Below are 10,963 nucleotides of genomic sequence, written 5' to 3'. Positions count from 1 at the left end.
GGCTGGGTCCCCATGCCTTTAACAGGTAGAAATTCCAGAGGAGCAGCTTTCAAAGTCACGGGTGGCTCAGTGCAGGGACAAATCTGCACCTGTTGGATTTCTGTCCAACTAGGCTACAAAAAAAAAGGTGGCCGCTCTCCTTGGCTGGTGGCGGCCAGCCACCCTAACGTGGGACGGGCAGTTGATGCGCCTGAGTGATTTGCACCCGAACAGGCTAGAATGTAGCTGCCTCAACAGCTCATCAGGGACTTTGAGTCAGTCCTGTGCATACTTGGCTTAATCAGCGCCTTTTTTCTTTCCTCGCATAGCATATAGTTTGGCATATTTTGTCACGCTAACATCTTTGAAATGAATAAAAATGCAGCTGCCTCTAGTGCCAGAAGGCTGTTTGACAGCCACACACACAGAGCACCCGACGGAATTATAGGGAATATCCATTTGTTTGTTTGAAATATGTTACTGTATTTCTAGATCTTTATGGTGCCACTGGCTTTTATTTCGGTTTCATAGTGTAGTTTTAAACTTTTAACAGGTCTATATTATGTTTTACCATGTAGCTGTATTTTATGGTTTTAACTTTTGTGAATCTTCCACAGAGCTTCAGCTAGTGGGCATTATACAAATGTATTAATAAATATGAACCCTCCTTGAATGCAGGAAACATGTAAGCCAGGGGCTTTAATGGGATGACATCCCACTGCCATTTAGGATGGACTGTTTAGTATGGGTACAGAACAGCTGTCCCCAACCTGGTGCCCTCCAGACTGTTGAACTACAATTCCCAGCATGCCACAGCCAATATGGCTGACAGGCATGCTGGGAGTTGCAGTCCAGTACATCTGGAGGGCCCCAGGTTGTGGGAGGCTGTTGTAGATTATAAGGAGATCTGAAGTTACAGCTCTGCTTGGAGGTGAGCTTGGATGAATGTTTTGAAATGAAGAACTAACGCCTACGGTTTGCTTTTTTCCTCCTCCCTCCACATGCCTTTTCCTTTTGTGTCATGTCTTTTAGATGATAAGCCTAAGCGCAGGGACTGCCTTATTATTAATCCTTGTAAGCTGCTCCGGGAACCGTTTTTTGGTCAAAGAGCGGGGTAAAAATGCTGCAAATAAATAACTAGAAGGTGTGTGTGTGTGTGTGTGTGTCTTCTTGAGAACTTCCAACTGCCTCAGTTCTGACCTGCAGACCCCCATCCACCCCTTTCCCAAAGATGGGTTACCTCCTGCAGATACCCCTGAAAGCGACAGAAGTGCTATGCTAGAGTAAACCGAATAAGAATAAGCAGACTCATTGTCGACGAAAGAAAGAAAGAAAGAAAGCCAGCCAGCCAGCCAGCCTTGAGCAATTTTTGCAGCCAGTGCGAGGGGGGCAGGCGCGATCGCGGCCTGTCCTGGAAGCGCAGCAGATCCAAAGCGAGGAATTGTGCCCAAGGGACGTCAGGCCCCGAGGAGCAGGGGCCGGGGACTCGCTGGCTACCTTTTCCACTCTCCCCACTGCCCCAAGGTTTCCCTTGACCCTGAGGGCATCGTATTATTGCTTTAAGAAGAGACGGCTCTTTCCCTAAAGGAAGAGGATGGAGGTGTTGTCAAGGTGCCATGTAAAAACGAAGAACGAAACCAGAACCGAGATGGTGGAGGAAACAAGGCCACCATGGTGGGCGGCATCGGTGTCTGTGGAGGAAATTGATGGTGGAAGCAGACCGCAGAGGGAATTGAGAGGAGAGAGAAAAGTCTCTTTTTCTCAGCCATCTGCGGAGGAGTTGCTGCTGCTGCCAGTTTGGCTTTCCTGCCAATGCTAGCAGGAGGGGAGAAAGGCCGATCTGCGAGGAGAAGCACCGCTGTACATTAGATGCACTATTAGGCAAAAGCAAACAAAGGTTTTAGGAAAAGGCAAACCTAAGGTGCCTCCCTCCCTCTCAGCCTGCCTTCTACAAATGGGCGCCCTCTCAATGTGCTGGACTACAGGTCCCATTAGCTCCACGCAGCACAGCCAATGGCCATGCTTGCTGGGGATGATAGGGGTTGTAGTCCAACCCATCTAGAGGGCACCAGGTGGGGAACGGCTGCTCTCAGCTGTGAGAAACATGTAGAGCCTGTGAAATGTGGGCAACCCACCTCCTCCCTTGGCTACCGAGGAGCGCCATAAAATTGCCCTGGCCTCTGATCCCAAAATGAGGGGCATAGTCCCGTCATGGAGACTGGCCTCTCCACCACAGGAAGGGGTGCTGGCAAAGCCAAGTGCAGATTTGGGTGGGGAAGCCCCCCCCCCCCCCGGTTCCTTGAACGGATTAGGCAAATTTGCCAATTCAACCCCTCTCTTGCAGAAATGTGGGTTGTAATTTTTATTACATTTTTTTGCTTGAGAGATAGGAATGGAAAGGGGAGGGGAAGAAGTTGTTTTGAAGAGGCGATTATCATTTGTGTGTGTGTGTGTGTGTGTGTGTGTGTGTGTGTGTGGGGCGGGGGGCGGGATAGGAGGCTGGTGGAAGAGATAGGGAAGGAAGCCAATCTGAGCCAAAGAGGATTCCAGAAAGGTTAATCAAAAGCAAAGGTAGCCATATTGGCCATAAGAAAAAAAAATCCATATTAGTGAAATACTTTGAGGTGGCCTAGTAAAACTATTACGCTAATATGGATTTTAGGAAGGTCAAATTTAGGCAGGACTGCCTGTTGTCGCCATTAGAATCAGGAACACGGGGGGGGGTCCTCCTATTTCCTTACCAGTTTGTAGGAAATTCCCCAGTCACGTCCTGACATTTGGTGCCTGCAGCAGGAAATCCAAAATGGTGCCTCTCCCGCTCGTTGACAGAGGGCACCGCCCCCTTACGCTGGAGGCCTTCCCATGGGATGGTGCCCAGGCTCCTCTGTGGTTCCTCAAGACCACCACAGAACCAGCAACAGAGGGAAAACACAAAACGATGAGGAATCAAGGAAAGAGTCGATGGAGTAGCTCAGCAGACACAAGGTGTGAACCGCCCAGAGAGCTTCGACTATTGGGCGGTACAGAAATGAAATAAATAAAGATGGGGCGACATCAGTGGAGCACAAGATGAATTATGGCTGGTTGTTATCATACACCAATTGTGTGCTCATTTCCCAACTACCTCGCTTTCCTCGTGAGAGTGTGCCTGCCTGTTTAAAACCCCCAGCCGTGTTGATATGGAAAGAGAGGCAAAGCAGGCCTTGGTCCCGGCCCTAGCTGGTGGCGGTGCCTCTCACCCGCCAATCCCGCAGCGGAGTTGCTCATGCCATATATTGGTATTGTAATCTAAGCAGCTGCCATGGGCCAATCCCCCCACCCGCACTTCATCCACCATGGAAGTATACGGATATTTGGTTCATGCGCAAAGCGGCTCCTCCTTGCCCCCCCCCCGAATTAAGAGGCAGCAGCTGGTGGGAGAGCATATGCGGAGGGGGCAGGAAGGTGGGGAACGGAGCCCCACGGAGGAGCAGGACAAGATGCGGTCCACTGGGGACAAGAGCGTGCACAGTCCCGGACGCCAACGTGTCCCTACGCCCGGGACTCTTTTTTTGTGTTGGGTTTGTTCCCGAGCAGTGCATCCATTTCCTGGACGACTTGGGGCGTCAGTTGGGTTAGAACCTGCGAAGGGAGAGAGGAACAGCGCGAATGAGAAGAACAGGCAGGCGTTGCTTAGCTCTTGCCCTGCCTGCCACTTGTACTTCCTTTTAAAATGTGAAATTGTGAGTGGAAGACCACTGCCCAGATGTGCACGGTACGTGGAGACAGTGGGGAGAGAGACGCTTATGTCTGTCTTTTGCAAATACATCCAGAGCAGCCTTATACCATATCAGACGCTTGCTCCATCTAGCCCAGTATTGTTGGCACTGCCTGGACGCAGCGGCCCTCCCTCCAGCATTTCAGGCAGGCCCTTCCCCAGCCCTACCTGGAGAAACGGGGGATTGAACCCAGGCCCCTCTGCAGGCAAAGCAGGGGCTCATGCACTGAGCCACGGTCCCTCTCCAAATGACAAGGAACCTCAGGGTGACCTCACAAATCTGATGGGGCAGCAATTCAAGACAGGCAAGAGATCTGAATTAAAAAGGAGATTAGCCAATCCAGGAATGGGTCTTAGTCATGATGGCTCTGTAGAGCCCCCATGTCCAAAGGTAGTCTGTGGCTGAAGAATACTAGTTTGCTGGGGAGGCTACTTGTCGGCTTCTCAGAGCCTTCAGGTTGTCCACGGTGGGGAGCCGCATCCCAGACTGACTGGATCTTTTACAGTTCTTATGTTCCTTTGGGATTGGAGGGGATATAAATATATACACAGATAAAGCAAAAGGTTTGGCATCCCCCTCTCCTAGAGACTATGCAGACCCTCTTAGGAACACAGCATCCTAGAGCTGGAAGGGGCCACTGAGGCCATCGAGTCCAACCCCCTGCTCAGTGCAGAAATCCAGTTTAAAGCATCACTGAGCAATGGCTGTCCAGGCTCTGCCTGAATACCTCCAGTGACGGAGAGCCCCCCCCCCCCCCCCGGCAGCTGGTTCCATGCTCTGACTGCTTGGAAGTTTTTTCCTAATGTTCAATCAAAATCTGCCTTCCCGTAACTTAAGCCCGTTATTTTGTGTCCTACAGACTTGGAGGAGAGAGAACAGGTTGCAGCCCTCTTCTGTGTGCTTTTCAACTACCTCTTCTTGAGGTAGTTGAAAAGTGCTATCATATCTCCCCTCAGCCTTCTCTTCCCAAGGCTGAACTTACCCCATTCCTTCCATCTTTCCTAGTAGGACTTCGTTTCTAGTCCCCTGATCATCTCTGTTGCCCTTCTCTGAACTTGTTCCAATTTATCTGAATCCTTCTTAAAGTGCAGCGTCCAGAACTGGACACAGTATTCAAGGTGAGGTTTGACCAGCGCAGAGTAGAGTGAAACTATTACTTCCCGTGATTTAGAAACTCTGCTTCTATTGATGCAACCTAAAACTGCATTTGCCTTTTTTGCAGCCACATCACATTGCTGATTCATATTCAGCTTGTGATCTACTGAACCTCCATTTTCACACATACTGTTGCCAAGCCAGGTATCCCCATCTTAAACATTTGTGCATTTGATTTCTTTTTCCTGAATGAAGAACTTTGCACTTCTCTGTTGCATTTCATTCTGTTGTTTTCTGCCCAGTTTCTTGACCTATCAAGAGCATTTTGAATGTTGTTTCTGACTTCTAAAGTATTCACTATCCCACCCAATTTTGTGTCTTCTGCAAATGTGATAAGCACTCCCTCCACCTCTTCCTCCAAGTCAGTCATAACCTTCCTCCTCACCTGAATGGATCCCAAGTTCTCAATGAGCTGTTCCGTGCTGGAGACCCCAAGGAGGACTGAGCTGACACCTTCAGAGCGGAGACACCAGGCTTTGGGGGTGGGAGGGCAGGGGTGGGTGGAGAGAGAAGAAAGATATATGAAACAGGAGAATTGAAACAGGAGAATTGTGTTGACCATAAGAAAAATTCCAAAACTCATATAGTGTAATAGCTTTATTGAGCAAACTCAAAGATCCCTCTAAAATGTGCAAGTTTTTGAGATCTCCAGATCTCTTCATCAGCTAAGATGTTACAAAAAGCAAGTTGGTGGGGGTGGGGAGATAGGAAGGGGGAAAGGTGGACTGGGTGTTGTAGCCAGTATGTCTGTATAGTCTTAAGATGATATGGAAAAGGAGAGTTTTGTTTGATGAAGAGAGATCTTGCTTGATAAAGAGATTTGGAGATCTCGAAACCTTGCAATCATTTCTTGTGATCTCTGAGTTGGAACAATAATGGTATTACATTAATATGGATTTTGAAACAGGATGGTTATTATTCTAGAACAGCCTTCCCCAAAATGGTGTCCCCCAGATGTGTTAGACTACAGTTCCTTTAACCCCTCAGCTGGGGGATTATGGGAGCTGTAGTCCAACCCATCTGGAGGGCACCATGTTGGGGAAAGGCACTCTAGAATCTTCTTCTATGCATATATATATGTGTGTGGGGGGGATGCATTACCGCTTTTAGACCCATTCAGATTAAAATACAAGACACAATATTCACAGAGATATAATTTCTTCAGTTTAGCTAATACAATCAATCAGCTGAGCTCTTATACGCATGGTGATTAGAAAATAATTTGTTGTTGTTCAGTCGTTAAGTCGTGTCCGACTCCTTGTGACCCCATGGACCAAAGCACGCCAGGCCTTCCTGTCCTCCGCTCTCTCCCGGAGCGTGCTCAAGTTCATATTCATTGCATCGGTGATGCTATCTAGCCATCTCATCCCCTGCCGTCCCCTTCTCCTTTTGCCTTCAGTCTTTCCCAGCATCAGGGTCTTTTCCAGGGATTTTTCTCTTCGCATTAGGTGGCCAAAATATTTGAGCTTCAGCTTCAGTATCTGTCCTTCCAATGAGCAGTCAGGGTTGATTTCCTTTAGGATGGACGGATTTGACCTCCTTGCAGTCCAGGGGACTCGTAAGAGTCTTCTCCAGCACCACAGCTCAAAAGCATCAATTCTTCGGCGCTCAGCCTTCCTTATAGTCCAGCTCTCACAGCCATACTTTACTACTGGGAAAACCATAGCTTTGATTATATGAACCTTTGTTGGCAAGGTGATGTCTCTGCTTCTTACTATGCTGTCTAGGTTTGCCATAACTTTCCTCCCAAGGAGCAAGCGTCTTTTAATTTCATGGCTACAGTCACCGTCTGCGGTGATCTTGGAGCCCAAGAAAGTAAAATCTGTTACTGCTTCCATTTCTTCCCCTTCTATATGCCAGGAAGTGATGGGGCCAGATGCCATGATCTTTGTTTTTTTAATGTTGAGTTTCAAACCAGCTTTTGCACTCTCCACTTTCACCCTCAACAAGAGGCTCTTTAGATCCTCTTCACTTTCTGCCATTAGGGTGGTATCGTCTGCATATAGGAGGCTGTTGATAATTCTCCCGGCAATCTTAATTCCGACCTGTGATTCATCCAACCCGGCGTTCCTCATGATGTACTCTGCATATAAATTAAATGAGCAGGGTGACAATATGCAGCCTTGTCGTACTCCTTTCCCAATTTTGAACCAATCAGTTGTTCCATGTCCGGTTCTTACTGTTGCTTCTTGACCCTCATACAAGTTTCTCAGGAGACAGGTAAGGTGGTCTGGTACTCCCATCTCTTTAAGAATTTGCCAGAGTTTGTTGTAATCCACACAATCAAAGGCTTTAACGTAGTCAATGAAGCAGAAATAGACGTTTTTCTGGAATTCTCTTGCTTTCTCCATGATCCAGCGAATGTTGGCGATTTGATCTCTAGTTCCTCTGCTTCTTTGAAACCCCTGTTTAGTGATATATGGGACCTTATCAGATAGACAGTGAATTACCAGTCTTTCATCTGAATGCCTTGGGAAGTGAGACAGAAGAGGGTTAATGAAATGACATCTCAAATTAGAATGAAAATTATAACATAAGGGTATATTTCAGAGTTTCAGGGACTTCTGCCTTCCATGGACTCAATCTGCTTTGGAATGGGGATTTCCAAAAATCTGCCCTGAAGTATTGCTGCTGGTAAAACATGAAGGGGAATCCAAACTCTCCGATGGCCCCTCGGACGCCATCTAGCGGCCATAGGATTGCTCCTCTGTCTTACAAGAATGGAAGCTCCCCAGGCTTGTATTTTCTTAAGAGAATGCCACAGGCTATAATGGAACACGTTCTCTTGGCCGGGGAGTACAGCTCCTGTCTTCCAATATCACAGAATCTCTGAATCAAGACTAGAAGTTTCTTGTTGCACAAGCATTAGAGAATCGTCTTCTAGATGGTTTGAGGATACAACCTTGTAACCCTGAACAAAATGAATGTTATCAAGAAGGGCAGGGAAGAGGCGGGTGCTATGCGATGAACCCCTTGCCTACCTGCTAGCGGCCACAAAGGAGTCGTAGAGTTCAAGGCAAGTTGAAGGCCGACAAGAGCCATCCCACTCACGGCCCAAAGGCCAGGCCATCTGTTCACTAGCCCCCTCTGCTCCCCCTGCCCCACCAACCTGCAACCAGGGCGCCACAAGCAGAGAAAAACACTGCTGAAAAAACAGCTGGGGATGGCCCACAGAAGGCAGCCAAGGACTGGAGGGAAATTCCTTCCCAAGCCAGTGGTGGCAGCCAGTTGGAGCCTGAGAGCTTGAGCACAACCCAGCTACTAAAACAGCCCCGGGAAAACCCAAATTGGGCACATTTTTCACATGCACCGCCCTGGTTGTGGCAGTTCCATTGGGGGCCACAGAGGACATCAGGAGGGGAGGGAAATAGGGTAAGACAATGAAACCTTTCCAACTCAAGTGGGCCGAGGCCAGAGTATCAGGAAACAAACTGTGTAGCACGTAGGCCTCATCAACATATCTAAACCTGTCTTGGGGATAGATGGGTTCTTTGCTCTCATAATTCTTCAAAGGAGAATATTCTAGAAGTCACACGCCATGAGAACCCTCCTTCCGACTTCTAACCTACATTTATTAATGTCCTCTATAGGAAGGATAATAATATCGGGATTAGATTTGACGGTGTGGTCAGTGAGTTAGAGCCAGACATCCTGAAGAGTGAGGTTGAATGGGCCTTAAGAAGCATTGCTAATAACAAGGCAGCAGGAGATGACGGTATTCCAGCTGAACTGTTTAAAATCTTGCAAGATGATGCCGTCAGGGTGATGCATGCCATATGCCAGCAAATTTGGAAAACACAAGAATGGCCACCAGACTGGAAAAAAATCACCTTATATCCCTATACCAAAAAAGGGAAACACTGAAGAATGTTCAAACTATCGAACCATGGCACTTATTTCACATGCTAGTAAGGTAATGCTCAAGATCTTGCAAGGAAGACTCCAGCAATTCATGGAACGAGAATTGCCAGATGTACAAGCTGGGTTTAGAAAAGGCAGAGGAACTAGAGACCAAATTGCCAATATCTGCTGGATAATGGAGAAAGCCAGGGAGTTTCAGAAAAAACATCTATTTCTGTTTTATTGACTATTCTAAAGCCTTTGACTGTGTGGATCATAACAAATTGTGGCAAGTTCTTGGTGGTATGGGAATACCAAGTCATCTTGTCTGCCTCCTGAGGAATCTGTATAACGACCAAGTAGCGACGGTAAGAACAGACCATGGAACAACGGACTGGTTTAAGATTGGGAAAGGAGTACAGCAGGGTTGTATACTCTCACCCAACCTATTCAACCTGTACGCAGAACACATCATGTGACATGCTGGGCTTGATGAATCCAAGGCTGGAGTTAAAATTGCTGGAAGAAACATTAACGATCTTCGATATGCAGATGATACCACTTTGATGGCTGAAAGCGAGGAGAAGCTGAGGAACCTTATGACGAAGGTGAAAGAAGAAAGTGCAAAAGCTGGGTTGCAGTTAAACCTCAAAAATCAAGATTATGGCAACCAGTTTGATTGATAACTGGCAAAAAGAGGGAGAAAATGTGGAGGCAGTGACAGACTTTGTCTTTCTAGGCGCAAAGATTACTGCAGACGCTGACTGCAGCCAGGAAATCAGAAGACGTTTACTTCTTGGGAGGAGAGCAATGACAAATCTTGATAAAATAGTTAAGGGCAGAGACATCACACTGACAACAACGGTCCGCATAGTTAAAGCAATGGTATTCCCCATAGTAACCTATGGCTGCGAGAGCTGGACTGTAAGGAAGGCTGAGCAAAGGAAGATAGATGCTTTTGAACTGTGGTGTTGGAGGAAAATTCTGAGAGTGCCTTGGACTGCCAGAAGATCAAACCAGTCCATACTCCAGGAAATAAAGCCAGACTGCTCACTTGAGGGAAGGATATTAAAGGCAAAACTGAAGTACTTTGGCCACATCATGAGAAGACAGGATACCCTGGAGAAGATGCTGATGCTAGGGAAAGTGGAAGGTAAAAGGAAGAGGGGCCGACCAAGGGCAAGTTGGATGGATGATATTCTGGAGGTGACAGACTCGACCTTGGGGGAGCTGGGGGTGGCGACGGCCGACAGGAAGCTCTGGCGTGGGCTGGTCCATGAAGTCACTAAGAGTCGGAAGCGACTGAATGAATAAACAACAAAAAGTTTGTAGCTGCTGATTCTTGAACCCATATCATTATCTTTGGCCCAAACAACTTGTCACTCTTGACCAGTGGAGGCTGGAGAGCGCCTTTAGAGTTCTGACTCATTCTGACTAAAACCCGGAGCAGATTCACTGCCCCACTGACATCAGAGCCCCTGGCCTCCACTGCCCTTGACCCCTACTACTATATAGCATATAACCTGCCCACCTCTGAAGTGAAATATGGGGTGCAACCTGGCCCAGACATGCAGCTGCTTCGGGGGCACTTCAGACCTGTCCTTGTCGATACAAGCACACAGGCACCACATCTCGTTTCCCCTTACCAATGGCCAGCTGAGCCACAGTGCATCCCAGGCGCTCAGCGATAGGATGGAGCTCTTTGACTTTTGCCTGCTGCTTTTTTCCATCTTCGCTCTGCAACTTCTCCTTCAGCCACTGGTAGCCCTAGAGGTGGGGAGCAAAGAGGAGGGCTGTGGTGTGGGGACGCCCTTGGCATGCAGGGATGGGGTGTGGGACAAGTAATGGTGCCCAGGGATGCAACTGTGCATCGGCTGAGAAAGTGAAATGGTTTTTGGGGAGCAGGGATTTCAGAGGATGGAGAAAGGGGACTTATGTTTGGGATGAAAAAGGGAGACGACTGCTTCCTTGAAGGATTGGCGCGGCATAATCTGAGCCCCAGAATTTATTTCCAACTCTGGGGTCCCAGTCCTGGAACATGTGAAGCGGTAACCATGAAAAGAGAGCCCTAAGCGTGAGCAGTGAGCCTTTCACTCGCCACCAACTAAGCGCATCCAGCAACCAGCCATGTTTATGGGATGGCGAGGGTCTTCACTTCCACACAGGTCTGGGCACCTCTTCTTCAAGGTAGGAACCACTTGGGATTAAGTAAAAGGTTCAGGGGGACATCT

General features: G+C 48.0%; 1 protein-coding gene across 1 annotated transcript in view; it reads right to left on the bottom strand.

The window, feature by feature from the left end:
- Positions 1-469: 469 nt before the first annotated feature.
- Positions 470-10,963, bottom strand: part of KCNAB3 (potassium voltage-gated channel subfamily A regulatory beta subunit 3) — a 50,486-nt gene continuing 39,992 nt past the window's right edge. Inside the window, exons 12-14 of the mRNA XM_084806672.1 lie at positions 10,379-10,499; positions 5,278-5,366; positions 470-3,600 (exon numbers count right to left, since the gene is read on the bottom strand). Of these exons, the coding sequence (XP_084662798.1) occupies positions 3,511-3,600; positions 5,278-5,366; positions 10,379-10,499 (300 nt within the window). The 3' untranslated portion in view covers positions 470-3,510. The remainder of the gene's footprint in view (positions 3,601-5,277; positions 5,367-10,378; positions 10,500-10,963) is intronic.

This window comes from Heloderma suspectum, chromosome 6 (assembly GCF_057233095.1).
Source record: "Heloderma suspectum isolate Gila_16-S chromosome 6, 16-S_ref, whole genome shotgun sequence".
In the NCBI taxonomy this organism is placed as follows: domain Eukaryota; kingdom Metazoa; phylum Chordata; class Lepidosauria; order Squamata; family Helodermatidae; genus Heloderma; species Heloderma suspectum.
The sequence above is the reverse complement of the archived record's forward strand: the minus strand, read 5'-3'. Positions and strand labels throughout refer to the sequence as shown.